Below are 20,905 nucleotides of genomic sequence, written 5' to 3' on the forward strand. Positions count from 1 at the left end.
AAACAATAGTTGTCTCCACTGCTGACACAAGAGTGCTAGCCAGCCACCATAGTTGATGATAAAGCAGGCAGCAAAAGGCGTCACTAACAGTGCCACAGTGCTTATAAGCCGTATCTCGTCTCCGCCATCTGCTGTGTTTGTAATGTTTCTCACCACTTGTCATCCACTAACTCCACTTGTAAAGTTAGAAATAGCTTCCGGACCCGCTCGAGGATGCAGAGAATTTGGCAGTCGTTTGGTCTGCCTCGGATACAGGGAACAATAAAGTACATTAGGTTCTGTTCTGTGGATCCAAGTCACCAGGTCAGAGAATAAGAAGAGATGTTACCAGGGTGAGCTGTTTCCTCCTCGTTTTGGAGTGTGACTGCAAAGGTTTAAAGAACATCAGATGTGTACAGTTTAAACATAGGCTATGACCTGTAAAGGACTGGATACCCTGGGAATTTGGGCGAGATGTCAGGGTAAGTTCAGTCTTAGAGATAAATGTTTTGTCTCTCTCTTTTGGCCTCTGAAATGATTGCCATTACTGATGCAAAGCTTTTATACCCAGATTTACATCTATTGAAGTCTGTGAGTAGGAAATTATTGTCTGCTACTGGAATAATTCAGACAGATCTCCTTGTTCCATTTTGTTTTAGACAACAAAATGACAATGCTTGTTTGTGGTTTAACTGACTTCCACCAAAATGAGGCGGCAGAATAAAAACACAAGAGCTTTTACTGCAGGCTAACCAATACGCGGTCTCTTGAACTCCTAAGTTTGACAGCCTAGAGGACATCAAATGGTAAGATCATCAAAATGAATGATTTCCCAAGATAGACAAAAGGTAACATTTGTAACTTCATAAGATCAGTCAGTGGGCAGCTGTTCAGCCTGGGTTTTAATTGGTATATCCAGCAAGTCTTTCCAGAGGAAGATAAGGGATTCTCACACTCCAGGGGATAATATAGGATTCTGTGCCTCTGAGATCAAACCAGAGCTGTGGTGTGAGGAAAGCATTGCCCCTTCCTCTGGAGGGGCAATCTGATGCCCAGTACCCTGAAAACTCCATTGATGGATGATGAATTTTCAACACCAAAAAAAAAAAAAAAAAAAAAAAAAAAAATCACCTTTGCATCAATTAATGACACATTTCCCTATATAATATGACTTCTTTTGCATGCAAAAGACGCAGTGTAGATCTGTGCCAATATTATTTTAAAATGTAATTAATACTTAAATTACGTAACTGTAATTGAGATGTGAGCGAACACGAATATTAAAATATAAATAGCTCCCTGATCGTTATTGTGCAGTGCAGTGATGAACTGCTCTGAGCTCCCCACTCAAAGCAGTCAGCGGTGAAAACCTGACGGCGTGTGCGTGCTCTGTGTGTGTGTGTGTGTGTGTGTGTGTGTGTGTGTGGTTGCCCACAGTGGTGTGCTGCAGTCCGCTCCCTGCCGTAGTTGAGTAAACTACATGGGCATTAGCGGGCGCAGCGGCACAACCACCGAGCCGGAGTGGATTAAAACTGCGTGCGTGCGTGTTTGGAGAGCCACTCGACAACCGACTGTGTGACCAAGTGAGAACCCCCTCCCGGAGTGTAATCGCAAGTCCGTTACACCAGTTTGCAGCTGCGAAACAGCAAAGCGGAGGCTCTTGGTAAACTCAGTTAGTGCCGTGCATTGTGTTGTGTCAGTCAGAGAGAGCTCGGCGGGAATGGCTTCATCTCCGTGCGGCAACAGTAACTTTGATTCCGGTCTGGAAATCAAAACTCGCTCGGTGGAGCAGACGCTTATTCCTTTAGTTTCGCAGGTGAGTACTCCGAAAACGTAAATAATGACGTTTAGTTATCGTATGTGAACCCCGCGTACTCTTCAAACCGCTCTTTGGTTTTACAGCTGTTGCAAGAGGACATGACACTGATTCTGTTGTTTACCTGTTTGTGCACGGTGTCTGCAAAGCACGCTTCCTTCCCGTGCTGCGTTTAAAACCTGTCCCACGTGTGAATAATCTGAGTTATGACACTAACTGTCATAAAGCTGCTGTACAAAATGGCAAAGTAATACAGCTCGAGTTGACTAGTTAGGAGCTGCGCACAGCCAAGTTTGAAGAAAATAAGCAGTGCAAACGTTGAACATGTGACTTGGGAAGTTCGTAAATCTAGAGAATTACATAACAGGCCAGAACAATACAGGGAATTAAAACTATCAACGCCGATCAGCCATCCGAAAGGCAGCAAAATTCATTATGATCATAATTCTCTATCTTTCTGAGATTATCACAAACTCTCCATGAAGTCCTCACACTCATTATAGAGAAGTAGCCAAGAAGCCATCAAAGTTTTCCCTGAAGTCCTCGTTTTCCAGTCCAGAGCTGCTCCTGTGCTGTGACTCCGTCTCCTCTAATTGAGCCACTTTGACGCACGTGCTTTGTTTATCAATAAACACAGGAATATGAAAGACCCACTTAAGGCCACTGCGCGCCTTCAGCAGCTCTCCACTTTTATACGCTATAACAGTCCCTGATTTTTTTTCTTTGTTCTTTTTTCTTTTCTTTTTTTTATAAAAACGAGGAGCTTAGGTCAATGAGTTAATGAATCATTTTATTGTGTAGTTTTACAAAGTTGGTTAGACACTCTAAGGCCATTTTGGAGTTTAATTTGCATGACTATCTTAGGCTTTTGTTTCCAGCATGTCACCAAAAAAAAAAAAAAAAAAAAAAGGAAGTTGCTTGCTCCTGAATAGGGAAGTGACCACCAGTCTTAAAAATGCTAATATCCCCTGGTTGTGCAGGACTGGCTTGTTGCTTTCACTGAAAGACAGTGGGAGAAAGCAGCATCTCACTGCTGGGCTAACAGAGTCTGGATAATACCACACTGGGAGGCCCATGACACCTCGGCCCCCCCTCTCACTGACAACTTGCTTCCTCCCTGTCATTGCACAGACTCATTTGAAAGATATAAGGTCATCCTGTCCCGAATAGATATGGGTTAGTTATCAGAAAAGGACATCTGTTAGAGGGATGTGCTTTCCATGTAGGCTGTTCATTTTAGATCATTTTGGATTTGCAGTGAGTGCTCCAAAAAAAGAAAATTTTCTCATACAGTATGATAAATTAGGGATAAATCTGTGCAAGTTCATACCTGTAGTGGAAGCAGCAGTTTGTTTAAAAAAAAAAAATTTTTTTTTTGTTTTTACACTAATCACTGCTGTAATAATGAGCAAAACCGTACAGCAAATGTGCAATCCTCTATTCTCATTTACTGTGCAGCAAACTTGTGGTGCGCCCCTGCCTGCTGAGTGTGATTGGCTGGGCTTCAGTCTATAGCATAGAGGAAAAAAAAAACCTCTAATATGCATTCAGCTTATTACAGTCCACAGAGGGCCTCAAGGACAATGTTTCCTAATTTTCTTTTTTCTCAGTGTAAGGCATGTCCCCATAGCAACAGAGCTCTGCAATACTGAAAGAAATCACATTTTCAAGGACTGTCAACTCCATATATAATATTTTTGTTGTTGTAATGTCATAATGGACGATCACAATGTTAACCGCTACATTGCTTCCAGCTTGTGTGATGGTGTTCTTCACTTGTGACAGGTGCAAATATGTACAAAACTTGATTTTTACAGCTGAAGTGGTTTCAGCTATAAAGACGGTAGTTTCCCATCTCATAGGAAATACAAATATAACAGGACAGCACAGCTGAAATGCTGTAAATGCTGCCTTTTGAGAACTATATTAGCAGCTGTTGTACAGTTTTCACAGTATAATATAGGACTCTTTTTCTTTTCAGAGTGTAAATACTCAGTCAAATTGAAATGTTTCGATCAAATCATTAATTTAGAAGTATTGTCGTGGTTATTTCGTAGCTGATTGTTGCGATTGTGTGGTTTTTCGGTGTTAAGATTTAGCGAGCAATGATCGGGACTCCTGTTTTGATTAATCATGACATGCCAATCATGATATTCTGAGTTTTTACAGTAAGAAACTGTTGTTGTAGATTACAGTAGATACACTGTAAAATCACAGCTGTTATATCTGCCAGAACTTTACTGTAATTTTACAGGAACTTGATCCTGATCAGTTGCTGTTCATGTGTGTTTTGTGTGTGCACTGGATTAAAAAAAAAAACACAATATACCACATTAACACTACGTGAAAAAAGTCAGAAACACTGATGCTTAACCCAGCTGCGATAATGACATTACCGGGCTTCAGGTGTATATGATAACTTTGTTAACAGGGTTATGTGGCATTTCTGAGAATGAGTATTGCCATACATGCGCATCAATTGAATTAGTGTTCTTAATGGAAACACTGACTGTGTGGGCTGTGTTCTGCAGCTTGTCTTCTTAAGGAGAGCTGTATGTATGTGTGTGTATCTCATAACGATCAAACGGAAATGAAAAAGCAGTGTCAGTCTCAGAGCCAACATTTGATAAGGTTTTTTGTTGCGTATACTCCCCTTTTATTTTTTAAATTATGTATCTCTCCTCTCCTCTCCTCTCCTCTCCTCTCCCCTTGTTGACGTTGATATTCTCAGGCCTCTGTTATCAGCTTCACTCCCACCAGGGTGTAATTATAGGCCAGGGCGACTCCCTGTCTTGCACTTCATACATACACACAAACTAGATAGATAAATGCACACACTCCCACCCACGTCTTTTCTTTTTATGCTTGTATGTTCACCTGTCATCCTGATTATTTTGTGTATGCATTTGTTTGTTTTTTTATGCTTTTTTGTTTCGTTTGCCAGCAGGTCAGAGCCATTCCCAATTTTACAGATGGGCTGAGATTTTGCAATTTAAATTATATTTAAATGAGTCCTGCTTTCTTAATGGACCACCTGGATGCTTTCGGGCTGCATTCTTTATCATTTTGACCAGTTCCTTCCTTTACTCTTTCAGTTTTTGTTTTTCAAAACACAAGATGCATTTTATTCATTCTAAAAGAAGTACTCTCCTCTGCTAAAACTTTGCTAATGTACTTTACTTCACCTTTGCCAATGGTTTTGTATTCAGGGGCATGGTGAGGCTAATGAATTGCTCTGGTGGTGGTCAAAATGTAATGGCCATCATGCAGAGAGAAGGGAAACTAAGCAAACGTCTGCTGTTGTGTGTGTGTGTGTGTGTGTGTGTGTGTGTGTGTGTGTGTGTGCGTGTGTGTGTGTGTGTGTGTGTGTGTGTGTGTGTGTGTGTGTGTGTCTGCTACCTGTGATGTGGTCTATAGCCAGCTGGAAGGCAATTAGCAATACTCTAGCTGCTTTTTCCTTGAGATCCGATTCCTGTTTTGAAGTGGTAATTAGTGAAGAAAAAAAAAAACAGTTATGTTCCTGAGCTTTTATAATTGAGGTGTGTTTTCCCATTAAAAACACAACAGACCGGTCTGGGTGCGGACACGGTGGTCCACTCTGATGAGGTGTAAAGGTGCTGTTTTGAAGGAAAGATTTGTGGGAACGAATAGGAGCTCGGGAATAATCTCTAAGACTTTGATCAGATTGGTGTACGTTAAACTCTCGTGACACCCTGCCCTTGTGATTACATAGCTTAGCTGTCTCCATCATTTTTCTTCAGGCCCGAGCCAGGAGTTTCTTAAAAGATTTTCCTCCTATAATTGGGCTTGGAAAATCCGTTCTCTGTCCAAGTTTGTTAGCATCGACTTTGTCATGCTTCCGGGGGTTCTGTGGTGCTTGCAGTTTTGCTTTCTGATGTGTTAAAGAACACTGTGAGTTTTAAAAAAAAGCTTTCCCGTGTTCTTTTTTTTTTTTTTGCTCCCAAACTGGATTGAAATGGCATATTTATCACCAAAACAAATGCTCGGGGGAAAGTCAGAGGATGTGATTTTTCTCAGAGCTTAGCCATTTTGTCACCATTAAACAAAAAAGCTGACAAAACCCGCTTCATAAACATACTCCGAACTTAACGGCTTTGTAAGCACGGCCATCAGTCAAATTTTCATCCCTCCCTCTGGAAATATTGGAAATTGAGTTTTATTGAGGTACAAGGCACTATTTCCCTTCTTATGTTCCTGGTCCTATAGTAGAATGACATGACAAACGTCCAGGTAGTGAAGCTGTTTTTTTTATCCCCAGACAGAGAGGCATTACTGTTTCCATGAGCCCTAACAGATCTCCGTCCTCGAGTCGTGCGATGATAATGGAGACAAATAGGTCCCTGGCATGAAAGTAAAACCACATGATCAGAGCTTGCACGTGAATGTGCACTCACAAGAGCATCACGAGAATAGGACAAAACACACCTTTTATTGTATATGCAGGAGATGGGTGGGGAATTCCCTGGTGGTTTGAGCGTCTTTGTATCTGTATACTCTGCTATGTGTGATATGTGACAGAAACTACACATATCTTTGGTGATGGTATTGTAGTTACATGTGTCAACACCTGCATTTTGTTGCTACAGCTTGCCACCTTATCAAAGTTCAAGCCTCTGTGGCCGTGACTAAAACAACCAATACTGTTATGCCAGTATCAGTGGAAGATGTTGATTAATGGCCACACTATGTACACCAACACTCCCAATGCACTACATATCCATTTACTTATAAAGAAACTGGAAGATCATGTGGTTTTGCAGGTTGCTTCTGCAGATGGCCCCTCCACTGTTTTTAAACATCTAATGTATGAATCAGAGTGAACCCGACTTCTATTACTGTCAAATAAATGCCGCTCTTCGGCATGTCCTTGTTCAGCGGTCGGAAGTAAACAGTCAACTAGGCTGTTTCATCAAAGTGAAATGAGATGTAATTCCGCTCGGCTCCCCTTGCTTTCTAGTAAAGTGGTTGTATTAGGGAGCTAACTTTGTCAGTTTGGAGAATTCACGTTCTCTCTTCTGATGATTAAATCCACTCCTCTAAACCTCCCACCCCCACTTTCTCTCATATTCCGTTTTCATTGCATTTCTCTCACTCAAGCACACACACACACACACGTTCGGATGTAAACATACATGTGCAAAGCTTAAATGATCAGTGTTTCCCCTTTGTCCCCTCGAGCGGTCTTTTCATTATTCCTATCAAGGGAGTCATTACAGATTGCTGTTCTCTTTAAGTGCAGATAAAAGGGTCTGTCTCACATGTCGAACCATTGACCTTTCCTCGGCTAATATACTTCCAGATGAGAAAAGTGTGTGTGTGTGTGTGTGTGTGTGCGTGTGTGTGTGTGTGTTCACTTATATGTGTGTGCACCTGAAACCTCCAAATAACCTGGCCCAATGGGATCAGTCACCTAGAGGGAACAGCAGAGTTAATTTAATGGTGCAAGAAAGCAATCTCACGCTCTGCAATTTAAGTTATTTGAAAGCTGGGGCTAATAGCAGAAACTGCTTTTAATTGTCTAAGGGGAAGCTACTGCCTCTGACTGAGATGTATGGCTATAGCTTGAAGGCTGATAAAGTATTGATTAAACACCTCTCCCACTATCAGTCAGCCTCAAAGTAGCATTAGCTCTCCTCACATTGCTCAGTCGTTCATTCACCATCAAATGAAATTGGGAACGGACTCATTTTGTCATTTTTGTGAAAACTCGGGTCCCAGTTGTTTTCAGTAACGCTGACAGTTTGGTTTTATCTCTCAAGGTTTTGTGATATTCCACCGTCGGATTTCTGCCAGAGAAGAAGCGACAATAACAAAAGTGCTGTTAGTTGGTTCTTATCGTGACTAACCAGGATATTATTTCTGTATAGATATGGCATTCTTTTTTTTTTTTTTTTTTTCCAAATTTTTTTTTCTTTCTGTTATCACCATAAATTCAGCTTCCCTGAGCTCACTGTTAAAATGATCTGCAGCCATGTTTATGCTCCGTGTAAAAGATCCTCCAAGGTCCGCAAAGGCTCTTAGACGCTTAGTATTCCTGTTTAATATCAAGTGATTGTCTGGCCCATTGCCACCCTGTGTTTACAGTGTGTTTTTTCTGAGTTATGATGATGAGGTACTGATGAGATGTCTCATAAGTATGAGCACACAGGAGGAAATCTGTTAGTTACGATGTGATGCCTAATGTGGTGTAATGTTTTGCGTTGTCCAGCCTCACACCCCGTGGATTAAGATAGATGTATGAACACATGGCTGAAGCACAGGCAAGGACAGATGCATTAAGAAACATCACAATCCTTGTCACTCGTTCTGTGTCTGTACATAGAGAACATTTTTATAAAATAGTGCAGTTTGAATTGCTTTCTCTTTTTTTGAACTATCTTACTACTGAGAGTGCTGAAAGCAGCTACAGCGACATGTACATCTACTTAAGCAGAGTATGCTACTATACATGAAGGCTAAAGAGTGAGACAGGAAGGGCCTCTTGCTGTAATCTTGTAGACATGCACTCTCCTTTTTGCCTTGTCATGCACTGCTAGAGATATCACACAACATATCGATATTATCTGCTGCCAACCGCAACTGCAGGTAAACACATCACTGTTTCGAAGGCTGTTGTTTTCCTCTTTGTGCGTTTGCGGCTGGGCATTGTGATAATTCTGGTCTTGAGCACATGACATTGACCTGACAGTTTTTTTTCACACTGTGGGGTTTTGAAGGTTTGCCTCGTTAAGCTCTGCAAATCCTGGTTAAGGCAGGAAACCTTGTTAGGTTTCCAGGTAAACCACTGCACCACCCTGCAGCTTCATAGTTGCGGTGCTGTCTTTATATAAACGGTGAGATTGCCCTCATTGAAAGCACCAGATGCTGTTACTACTCTTTCCTGTGCTTGATCAGCCAGTCCAAGTCATTATCCTCTTAGCTCAGTCCCACTGGCCTGTTGCATTGTAAGGAAAGTAGGAATATCTCAAAGAGGCAATCAAACTAAACCAAATTTAGAAAAATAGGCAATTTTTTTGGCATTTGTTGGATGTAGGTATTATCTTGTTGATCAAGTGTTATCTTATACGAATGAGAAATATCTGACACTCATCCCAAAGGTGTCCAAGTCTTTGTTTGTTCTTTTCTCCTTCTCCAGCAGCAGCATTCCTGAATGTACCTCGGAGGAATCCTTCAGCCTGGCTTGCATGTGTTAATTGCTTTCTTCAAGCGTCTTTGAACTTCTCCCCTCTCGATAATGAGTTCTTTTAAAGAGATGAGGATTGACATGACAGAACAAAGACACTGTGAAGGGCATAAGAAACACGGAATACCAAACATTTTCTTATCTTTTGTATTTCAGAACAATTTCCAATATTTAAAAGTTGCTACATCACCTTTACCATCACTTAATTTCTGCACTCTGTTTGATTAAACATTGTTTCTGGGAGAGTTTTTCCCCACAGCGTTTTGATTACATAAATGATCAATTTTGCTTTATACTGGATTGGCAAGCATACTACTTTTAATTCTGTGCGATATCACTTTTAGTGACTCCAACTTCAAGTAGTCACATTGAGTGACTACCAGGAGGCCTCACTTTGTGGGGCGATTCAGGGCATCTGTGTAAGGAAGTATCAGTATGTAAGATGCTGTAGAATCTTGTTTGTATGTCTTTCACACTTCCTCTGTTTTTCTGCCCAATTTTCTGATTTTGTTTTCCTGTCACACCCCTTTCTCTTTTGCTCTTTAGTTCTGCCTTCAGTCTTGGGCCTGTTTTCTTCTCACTGCTCTTCACTTACCTTTTTAGTTTTCTAACTATTAATCTCAACTTCTCCAGAGGGTTAGTGTCTCTGCATCACCTCATTAATTATGCAGCTTACTGAAAACCTAGCCAGAGGCAGCAGGTATAGCCTCAGCTGAATAGCTCAGCCCAATCATTTCTTTGGATCTTTCCCTTTTTCTTCTTTACCGTAAACTGAGACACAATCCTCTGCCCTGCACCTATTCTGAAGAACACTAATGGGAATAGCATGTAACCAGCTGAGCCAGATTTGGCAGTCCCTTTCTTTGACATAGAATAGATCAAGACGGTGCTTTTCTTACCACCTTTTGTCTGACTGTTACATATCTTCAGGGGAAATGTTTTCTGAAGGCAGTGTAAGGAGATAGGATCTTGAACATTTTGAAAAGACTTTGAGTCAAGAAAGGGTTTCTATAGTTTAAACTTGCAGGATGGAGCTATATTTAAAACAGCTAGATTTTTATGGGCTAATTTAAAGTTGGGGATATATATATATATATATATATATATATATATATATATATATATATATATATATATATATTTCACTTGAGAGGTAAATGAGTACCTCTCAAGTGAATTTCTTATCATTTTGATGATCTCCAGCTCCTCGATCTAAAGCTGCGATGTGGCGACCAGACACCAAATAAAGGGAATGACACTTGACGACTTCAAGCAACTATGGCCAAAATAACCACTATTGACACAAAGTGGGCGGGACCTTAGATGAACTTTTATCTTCCAAGTAAACGACTGAAGTAATTATAAATGAGAACATAGGATACTTTTGATTAACATATGACCTGATAGTAAATACATTAGTGGGTTACCAAGGCAAACAGGGGCTTGAATGTCTGCAATCGACCAGGTATCAGCTTCACAGCAATGTACGATGAGCAAATTAATTCCAGTGTGGACGCAACTTTAGACTACAGCTCGGGATGGTAGTCCTCATTCTGCTCTTCTTCCTTAGTAGGTTAGTTGTAGAAGCCCATGACATACACTGCTCAAAAAAATAAAGGGAACACTCAAATAACACATCCTAGATCTGAATGAATGAAATATTCTCATTGAATACTTTGTTCTGTACAAAGTTGAATGTGCTGACAACACAATCACACAAAAATCATCAATGGGAATCAATTTTATTAACCAATGGAGGCCTGGATTTGGAGTCGCACACAAATTTAAAGTGGAAAAACACACTACGGGCTGATCCAACTTTGATGTACTGTCCTTAAAACAAGTCAAAATGAGGCTCAGTATTGTGTGTGGCCTCCACGTGCCTGTATGACCTCCCTACAACGCCTGGGCATTCTCCTGATGAGGTGGCGGATGGTCTCCTGAGGGATCTCCTCCCAGAAACTGGACCAAAGCATCCGCCAACTCCTGGACAGTCTGTGGTGCAACATGATGTTGGTGGATGGAGCGGGACATGATGTCCCAGATGTGCTCAATCGATTCAGGTCTGGGGAACGGCCAGTTCATAGCTTCAATGCCTTCATCTTGCAGGAACTGCTGACACACTCCAGCCACATGAGGTCTAGCATTGTCCTGCATTAGGAGGAACCCAGGGCCAACCGCACCAGCATATGGTCTCACAAGGGGTCTGAGGATCTCATCTCGGTACCTAATGGCACTCATGCTACCTCTGGCGAGCACATGGAGGGCTGTGCGGCCCTCCAAGGAAATGCCACCCCACACTATTACTGACCCACTGCCAAACTGGTCATGCTGAAGGATGTTGCAGGCAGCGGATCGCTCTCCACGGCGTCTCCAGACTCTGTCATGTCTGTCACATGTGCTCAGTGTGAACCTGCTTTCATCTGTGAAGAGCACAGGGCCCCAGTGGCAAATTTGCCAATCCTGATGTTCTCTGGCAAATGCCAAGCATCCTGCACGGTGTTGGGCTGTGAGCACAACCCCCATCTGTGGATGTCGGGCCCTCATACCATCCTCATGGAGTCGGTTTCTAACCGTTTGTGCAGACACATGCACATTTGTGGCCTGCTGGAGGTCATTTTGCAGGGCTCTGGCAGTGCTCCTCCTGTTCCTCCTTGCACAAAGGCGGAGGTAGCGGTCCTGCTGCTGGGTTGTTGCCCTCCTACGACCTCCTCTACGTCTCCTGGTGTACTGGCCTGTCTCCTGGTAGCGCCTCCAGCCTCTGGACACTACGCTGACAGACACAGCAAAACTTCTTGCCACAGCTCGCATTGATGTGCCATGCTGGATGAGCTGCACTACCTGAGCCACTTGTGTGGGTTGTAGAATCCATCTCATGCTACCACGAGTGTGAAAGCACCACCAACATTCAAAAGTGACCAAAACATCAGCCAGAAAGCATAGGTACTGAGAAGTGGTCTGTGGTCCCCAGCTGCAGAACCACTCCTTTATTGAGTGTCTTGCTAATTGCCAATAATTTCCACCTGTTGTCTATTCCATTTGCACAACAGCATGTGAAATTGATTGTCAATCAGTGTTGCTTCCTAAGTGGACAGTTTGATTTACTTGGAGTTGTGTTTTTTAAGTGTTCTGTTTATTTTTTTGAGCAGTGTAGTTCTCCAACATCTGTCACTGGTGCAGTCGAAGAAAGTGGAGTACAACTAGATCCTTTTGAAGAAGCAGCTGGAATATGTTGAGGACCACAAGAACAAGATTGTCGGCAAGATGGTCGCTAAGGACAGCACGTGAGGGGAACGGCCAGGGCTAGCAGGTTAGCAGTGACAGAACCTTTGGAATAACAGTGAGGGGATTTGTCCCATAGTACATCGATAGTGGATGGCATTATCTCAGACAGATGAAAAATGAGTCACTTACACACTCAGGCAGCTATCAATATACCTGGCCGTGTGTGGCAAACACTGTGACACCTAGCCCTATTGGTATGAGGAAGATGTTCTCATCTTGTCACTGTTTCTAGATGACTGGAGCCAATGGGTGACAGCTGGGGCCAGTCAGCCGGGATACACAGCCCAGTGTGTACATGTGTACTTAAGGACACATACTCTCAGTACCAAAACCTATAAATAAGTCAGTCACCTTCTATAAATAAAGTTCTAGTTGTTCTGGATATTTCACTGGATCTGCTATCTGAATGACTAAAAAGAGGTTTTATGGTGCTGATGGTGTGAAAACCTTAGTGTTTGAATGTGAGCATTACTGATGGAAACAAAATGAGTATTTACTGCATTGTGGGTGGGACCTCTGTGGGTTGCAGGTACTGGTTCATATTAATATCTTTTAAGGTTTACATACTGCATTGATAGACCTCAAACCACTTGAAAACATAGGTATGTGTCATGAAAGTGAAAGCATGTTCCTGAAGCCCCTATGAATGTGTTAGGAAGCCTGTGTGTGTGTCACAACACAGGCCTTTATGCAGCCTGAAGTTGGGGGGGGGCTGCATTCCTTCAGGAGCTCAAATTTCGAGCTCCTACAATGTGCATGGGTGTGTGTGGTGTCTGAAATTGTGTCTGTGTGTTCTTTAAAGGGACGTCATGAGGTCAAAAGTCAGTCTCAAAGGGTGAAACCTTGATGCACTCTGTACTGGCTGGTATGCAAGAGTTAGTGCTTTCCCCCAAGAGCTTCAGCATAGCCTTGGCTTGGCTCACTTACCACTTTCATCGGTGAATCATCTAGCTCAGGCTATAACATTCTGAGGGTTCTGATGTTTGGTCTGACACACTTCATTGATTTATTAATGCAGTCTTTTACTTTTTAAAGTCTGTTTCTTCTCAAATGTCAAACCGTCAAGACCACATTCTTGGAAATTTATCTCCATCTAGGTGAGAATATGTCTTGCTCTGGGGCTAGTTTGTAGTTGCACTGGCTTTTGTCTACACCTGACAACTTATATTTCCAAATGATTCCTTTCATCTTGGTAGAAGTTTTAGAGACTTCAAAAAGTGGTAGGGCAGAAATCCCAGCGGTAGCTTGTGAAAATCATTTTGGTTGTTTTCTTTGGATTTGACCTTCAATAGGCAGCTAAGAAATAAAGCACATTTTTCTTGAACACTTTGCATTTTCATTCGCCGAAAAACAAGCCATGATTGCTTTAGGAGCAAGCCAGTGTTTTTGACAGATGCATTTGGTCAGCATCCTCTGTTCCTGCAGAACATGCTGTTGCTGAGAGAGTCTGTCACCCAGCCTGGTTAGGCCATTTTCACACACTGTTCACTGCACACTACTACTTGCATTAGTTGTCCATTACTTGTAATTACCAATCATGGTGACTGATGGAATGTTTTCCGGGCCAAGTTGGCAAGCAGTTAGGATTATCCTGTTGAGGACTTTATATAATTACCCAGTCATTAAACATGGCTCAGCATGAGGACAACCTGAGGGGTTGACTTTCATATATTTCAGTTGCATTGTTCGTACCTCCAGGCGGGCTGCTGTTGTCATGCTACATTGCATCTAAGAAAATGACCCACAGACAAATGTTGGAGCAATGACTACAGTCTTCCAATCCAAATTAACTCAACGCATCCTAGTCTTAAAATCTCCTGTTTCCATTTTACTCGCAGGATGTTGGTTTGTGAGGCCTGTTTTACAAACTGATCTCTTGATGATGTGAGAATTTAATACCCTTGATCGCTTTGGATTGTTCTTGTGGTTTCACCTAAATTGACGTTGGTTGATGATAGATTTGGAGGTATATTTCTAGCAGGTTGCTTGTATTTACAGTTCCAACTCTTTTACGCAGATCCTCGTCAGTCTTTAGTGGTGGCTCAGGAGGTCCTCAGTGAGATAATTAAAGGGCAGAATGAGGACTACGATAAAAGACTCATCGGGAGCCGGAGTTTGCCTTTTTTATGTCCTTTCAAATGAAGTTTCAACAACACAGATAAATCTTAGAGGGGAGTCAGATGTGAGGACAAAGCAGAAACATTGCTTAGGGCCACATTGTAGTGTTTTTTTTTTTTTTTTCTGTGAGTCCAGAGGTTTCAAAGAAAAAGATTTGCCACAGCCAATTTAAATTTCTACACCCAATGTTTCTTTTGAAGGTGTTTGAAGGGTGAAATTGACTAAAATATTTAACTTCTAGGAGGAAAATTGTTTCGATGTTTGACTCTGTCCAGCTTTCACACCCGCTACAGAATACCAGACACCTTTTAGACTGCAGGGTTTAGTTAGAAATTTTGGTCAGCGTACTAACAACAGGCCATATCTACAAATAAAGACATCCACTAAAATGTTTTTGTTCTTTTGCTCCTCCTCTTCTTGATATGTAACGACTTGCCCAAAATGAATGTAACAAAACAAGACTTGGTATCTAAGCAAAGGCTTCTGTGCAACACTGTTTGGAATTTCTAACCTGCTTCTGGATGTTACGAGAGATTGAAGACACATTCAAATGTCATAAGTGATGTCTCAATGTTTTTCTTCAGCGTTTTGCTTTCTTTGTGACATTGGCTTGCCAGATTAAACAACTGCCATACTCTTGTGAGGCTGACTTGGTTGGGGGAAAAAAAGCATGGGGCGGACGTTGGTGTGAAAGTACATGGTCTTCAATGGAACAAAGAGTTCAGTGTAGCCTGAAGAAATCTCTTAACTGCATATGGTATACGTTTTCAAATGGGTGGGATCTCATCTGCATTGCTCCACTGCCTGGGCCAGAGATGTCTTTTGATATTGCATCTTGGATGTTTTGCAAAAAACGTGCTTAGATCAAAGATATGTTTGCTGCCAGGCTGACTGTCTTGGTTTTACTTTGATAACAGCTTGATCCATGTAAAAACAGTTAGATCCAAGTAATTAGCGTCATTGCCCGCTATTCTTTCTGTCTGTTTTGAGTTTGTTAGAAGCTGACATGGCATGCTTTACGCTCTGATAGAGACTAGGATTTGCCTCCTAGCTGTTTTCAGTGGATGAGGTTTTCAGGCATGTTTTTGAGGTAAGCGGGAAAATGTATGCTCTTGTTGTTCACGCCATCCAAGGTATATTTGTTATACTTATTTGTAAGTGGTAGTCCTACTGTTACAGGTGTACCACCTTTTTCATCATAATGGGAAAAAATTAAATTATTTAATATTCTTTTGAAAGAACCTCATCTGCGTTGTGTTTTGCTCATTATTAAAAGTATCTCTTTCAGCTCTTAGATGTATTTTCAGCAGGTGATTTTGACTTCCCCCAAAAAACATTTTTCACACTTCAGTTGCAAGAATTTGAAGCCACTCTGCATTGTGTCTTTGGCGCATATGACAAATATTGGGCCTTAGTGCTTTCCATAACTTGTGAATTTGTTGGAATGAAACTTTAATGAAAAATTGTCATTTGTCTCCGTGACAGGATACTGTTCCTTTTATAGATTGGTTAGGCCAGCAATTTCATGAATCCCAAGCCTAGAAAGAGCTGCAGATGTGTGAGTGATGCAAACAGTTTCTCCTTGCTTCCAGTTTTTATGCTAACTGATGGCTATAGCTTCAGTGCTATAGCCAGTGCTAACAAATAATAAAATAGAGCACAATCAGTGCTCTCATCTGTCTACTAGTAATAAAAATATCCATCCATATCCATCCATCCATTTTCGTCCACTTATCGCAGCTGTCATTGGGCAAGAAGCGGGGCACACCCTAGACAGGTCAGCAGGCTGTTGTAGGTCTATCACAGAGAGACAGACAACCAGTCACACTCACACCTACCTGTCTTTGGACCATGGGAGGAAGCCAGAGTACCTGGAGTGAACCCACGCAGGCATGGGGAGAACATGCAAATCAAAGACCACTGTAAAATCTAATGGTGCCATGTGCACAGCAGTGGCAAAAGTGTAAGGGATCTTTTCATAAGGTGTAGCTTTTTAAATCATCAGAGGGTTTCACCTTTCAGTGCATCTGTAATTCATAACTGACAATAAATTAGGATTTTTTTTATTTTTTTTTTTAAATTCACTATTGTCCCTCCACAACTGTAGTGCCTTAAAGCAAAACAAGGTCGTGAACCACAACAGCGCTTTGTGTCATGGTCTAGTGCTCTACAAACAGAAGAGATCGATTCCCTCCTCTGCTCTCCTTCCCATCTTAGTTAACCTTGGATTGTGGTTAACAGAGCAAAAATTGATCCGCAGCTATGGTTTGTTTGTCTACCCCCCAGCAAGGACTACTGAATCAGAGGTCACTCTCCACACACCACTTCATACTCTGTTCTCAGAGTTGCTCCTAATGGAAAGAGAATAATATCTCAAAAAGTTTTTAGATAATTTGGAGTTTTTGAATGTTTTCTCCATAGCTCCTCTCAGTCATATCTCCTGTTTTCCTGTCTTAGTTGTCTGCCCTTTTCCTTATTTACTGTATATCCTCTTCATTCTCCTATCTCTTCATCACAGCTGTCCATCTGTTTCTCTCCCAGGTTTATCGTTCTCTCTTATCAGCTGCTGGTTCCTCTAGGCTTCCTGCACCTCACATCAGCCATACTGATTACACTGTAACAGTGCTTTGCTTTCAGTAGACTGTGTTACTGTCAGTGCATGCACAAACAAACCAGAAAAGTGGTGTGAGGTTTCATCTCTCTCATAGCTATGTTTTTTTTGTTTTTTTACTTAGTTTAGAACTTCGTCTACTCAAATAGAAAGTAAATCTTCCATTCACCCTAGTGCTAAGTAATTAAATAAATGTGTAAAATGGTCATTACTAATAAAAGTTGATGATGTTTAATAACCTTTGATTTGGTTTGTCAGAAACTTGAAAACTGCCTCGACCTCAGAGAGACTCTGGAGAGCTCTCTGCTCTGCCCACTCAATGGGCCCCACTTAAGACTTGATAGATTTCCCATTATTTTTAGACAGCAGTGATGGAGTACCAGGTAGCACACACCCATTTCTGCTTTCCTCTGAGTTTCTTGTTTCCTGTGTGAGAACGCTACCCAACAATGGCACACAAATGCTAAGCCAGTCTTCTGCAAAGCCCCAGAGATAAATGCTTCTTCATGTGAAACAATCACAAAAATGTAATCTGGAAACCCTGGGCCATGTTTCCATTCCTCTATTTGGAAATCTGTCTCTGAGAGGTTTCAGAGCAGCTTTGAACACTTGAACCATGGCAGAACACGGAGGATCGATGCCAAGCAATAATTCCAGGCAATAAGTGGGATTATATTTGTCGTTTATTTGACAGTGAATGGTCCCTAGGAAAATATGAGCTCAGTTTATTGGTTTGTCTACCGTGTGCCAACCTTGCAATCTATTCAGCTGCTTTGTCTTGGCTTCTCTGCATGCACATGGCCAGACAGATCTGATTAACTGTCAGATTGATACAGTGTAGACCCACTTGCCCTTCGTAATCATAGCAGCTGCAAAATAAGCAAGGGAGGACCTCAGGATTGAATCCAAAGATGTTTAATTCTAATATTTCACTTTTGCTTTGTATGATTTATGAAACATTATATAACAAGAACAGTGTGACAGCAATATGATAGGGAGCCAAGAGTGGTGAGGGGTGCAGTAGGCATGACAGAAAGGTTCAAGGTGGGGGTGGGACTACATCAGTGATCTGCTGTGAACCCCCCCCCCCCCCCCCCCCCCCCCTTTTTTTTTTTTTTTGCAGTGGTGATGGACAGGCTGACAGATGAGGTCAGGCTGGTGTCTCTGTGGACTATGATCTTTGCAGATGATCTGTTGTGATCTGTAGTGAGAGTTGGGAGCAGGTCGAAGAGAACCCAGACAGGTGGAGGTATGCAGTGGAGAGAAGTGGAATGGAAGTCAGTAGAAGCAAGACAGAATATATGTGTGAATGAGAGGGAGACAGATGGAAAGGTGAACATGCAAGGAGCAGAGGTAGTAAAGGTAGATGAGCTTAAATATCTGGAGTCAACCATCCAAAGCAATGGACGGTGCACAAGAGAGGTGAAGAAGAGAGTACAAGCAGGGTGGAGTGGGTGGGGATGAGTATCAGGGGTGATTTGTGACTGATGGATAGAAGCAGAAGTGAAAGCGAAGTTTAAAAGACAGTAGTGAAACTTGCTGTGATGTTTGGTGTGAAGACGGTGGCACTGAAAAAGAGACAGGAAGCAGAGCTGAAGCTGTTTAGATTGTCATTGGGAGTGACCAGAATGGAAAAGATTAGAAATGAGTACATCAGAGGGACAGCTCCGGTTGATCGGTTGGGCTGAGATGGCTTGGACATGTGCAGAGGAGGGATAGTGGATATATTGAACAAAGGATGTTGAATATGGAGCTGCCAGGCAGGAGGAAAAAAGGAAGACCGCAGAGAGGATTTATGGGTTGGCGTGACAGAAGGATACCTAGGGATGAGATGGTGACCTCTAAAGGGAGCAACTGAAGATGAAGAAGATGATGATTTATGAAACATCTAAGAAATGCACTTTTGAGGTTGTTTTTGAGGCTGAGCCACAAAAAAAAGTTTGAGAGCAATCTGTGTAGTCAGCATTAAAAATATTTTGATTGATTCACCCTCCTGCCTAATTGCTTTAAGTGCTTTGTCCAGTAAAACATATCTGCATTTTTTTTTTCCCCCCATTGTATTCAAGGGACTCCCTGCAGAGTCAGCTAATCTTGCCAAGGCTGAGTTCCTTTATGCAAAAAATGATGATACACAATTACACTGTAGCGGCTCTTGCTGTTGTGCAGCATATGCAAAAACTGTAAGGAGAGGAAAAAGTCTACTGACTGACATGTTCCCGTGAATCATACAAGGAAACATTTCAGTTGACTTGTCAAGTGCTGAATGCCACCTCAGCTTTAATAGGAAAGTCATGGTCACCTGGAAAGAGTCGAGTCAAAAACAGATTAAATTTAGTTTATAAAACACTATTCGGTGCCAGAACACTGATTCGGTTTTTAAGGTATTCACAACCCTTTGCTGTTTACATATTTGTGTGTGTGTGTGTGTGTGTGTGTGTGTGTGTGTGTGTGTGTGTGTGTGTGTGTGTGTGTGTGTGTGTGTGTGTGTGTGTGTAAGGAAATGTGCCAGTTCTAGATTGCCGCCGTTAGTCTCACACGTCCACAGAATGCATATTTCAAGTTTTGCCACAAAAATCACAGATCAGTTTTTCACCATGCCTCTGCACCCTTAGTGTTGAGCTCTGTTTTTAATGGATGGTTCCATTATCTGTAGCTTTAAATAGAATTGAAAAGAGGAAGAGATCTATGAGTGACAGAGAGAAGCAGCAAATGTGGGCAGTGCAGCACATTCAGCTGATAACGCAGACCATAATGAGACACTCAGAGGCGTCAGTCTTTCTCTTCTTAACATATGTGAATTTTTTTTTTTTTTTTTTGGGTCAGACAGTCTCAGTTAGAAAATCAGAATTTCAGCTGTCAGACAGCCCTGACATATTAACAGAGTCATTGCATTTCTCTCCACATTAAAGCCATCAGACCCCATCGATATAAACAGGAACTTCTACAGCTTTGGTGCTGTTAGTTTGCTTTACACTGAGAACAACTGCACAGCTAAGACAGAAGAAGCTTGGGTACAACTCCGCGAATGTCCTGGAGTGGCTCAGCAAGAACCTTGACTTAAGCATGAAGAAATAATTCTGCAGAGACTGACAAATTTTATCACTGCCAAAAGTGCTTCCATTAAGTAGTGAAACATATGCATACTTATGCCAATGGGTTTTGCTTTTTAATGCATTTGCAAACAGTTTTGCAAATTTTCTTCCTGCTTTGTCATTATGCAGATGGAATGAAAAGAAGAAAAAAGACCACTGAAATGCTTTTGGTAGGCAATTGTAACATTACATGGTGAAAAGAAAAAATGAAGGGGTCTGAATACACTCTTCACTAATGAAGTTTGATGAAACACTGCAAAGGGTAAGTTTATTACTATAGTATAGTACTGACAGTACTATAATATAGTATGCCCATCATGTCGATCTTTATTAATGACTATCCTAGAAAAGTAATGAAGTTCTAGTATGTTTCTAAATATAATATATATAACCCTAACATATGAAATGCACCAGTCAGGAAGAAAAGGTTAGGACGCAGAGGAAACATTATCAGAGCACGAGCAGGCTTAGTGGAAGTAAGTCTCAATGCCGAGATGAGCCGCCGCCTCAGGGTGTTCTGCGCTGGGTGCTAACCCCCGCAGTACACACATTGCTGCATCCCTAGGTACACTGGAGGGAGGGAGGGGGGAGGGGGGGTGAGCAGTTGAGACAGCCAGAGTGAGTTTGACCCAGCAGTTACACTGTGTTCAGAGCACCTCTCTGCTCTCCTTGGTTGACCCCCTCACTTTCTCTTTGTCTCTCTTGGTTTCTGTCTCTTCCTCTGTCTCCCTCCCACCAACTATCCACAGAATTACGTGAGCAAGGGGAATGAAAAGATGTATTGTGTTGCATTGAATGCA

The 20,905-nt window shown here is 41.9% G+C and overlaps 1 protein-coding gene across 2 annotated transcripts in view; it reads left to right on the forward strand.

The window, feature by feature from the left end:
• The first annotated feature begins 1,433 nt into the window (after positions 1-1,433).
• The window catches only part of ctnnal1 (catenin (cadherin-associated protein), alpha-like 1), a 55,448-nt gene continuing 35,976 nt past the window's right edge, over positions 1,434-20,905 (forward strand). Inside the window, exon 1 of one of the 2 annotated variants that reach the window (XM_030741402.1) lies at positions 1,434-1,795. In XM_030741402.1, coding sequence (XP_030597262.1) covers positions 1,700-1,795 — 96 coding nt within the window. In that variant the 5' untranslated portion in view covers positions 1,434-1,699. The remainder of the gene's footprint in view (positions 1,796-20,905) is intronic. The other variant, XM_030741403.1, reaches the window with a different exon arrangement.

The sequence above is a fragment of the Archocentrus centrarchus genome, chromosome 11 (genome assembly GCF_007364275.1).
Source record: "Archocentrus centrarchus isolate MPI-CPG fArcCen1 chromosome 11, fArcCen1, whole genome shotgun sequence".
In the NCBI taxonomy this organism is placed as follows: Eukaryota; Metazoa; Chordata; class Actinopteri; order Cichliformes; family Cichlidae; genus Archocentrus; species Archocentrus centrarchus.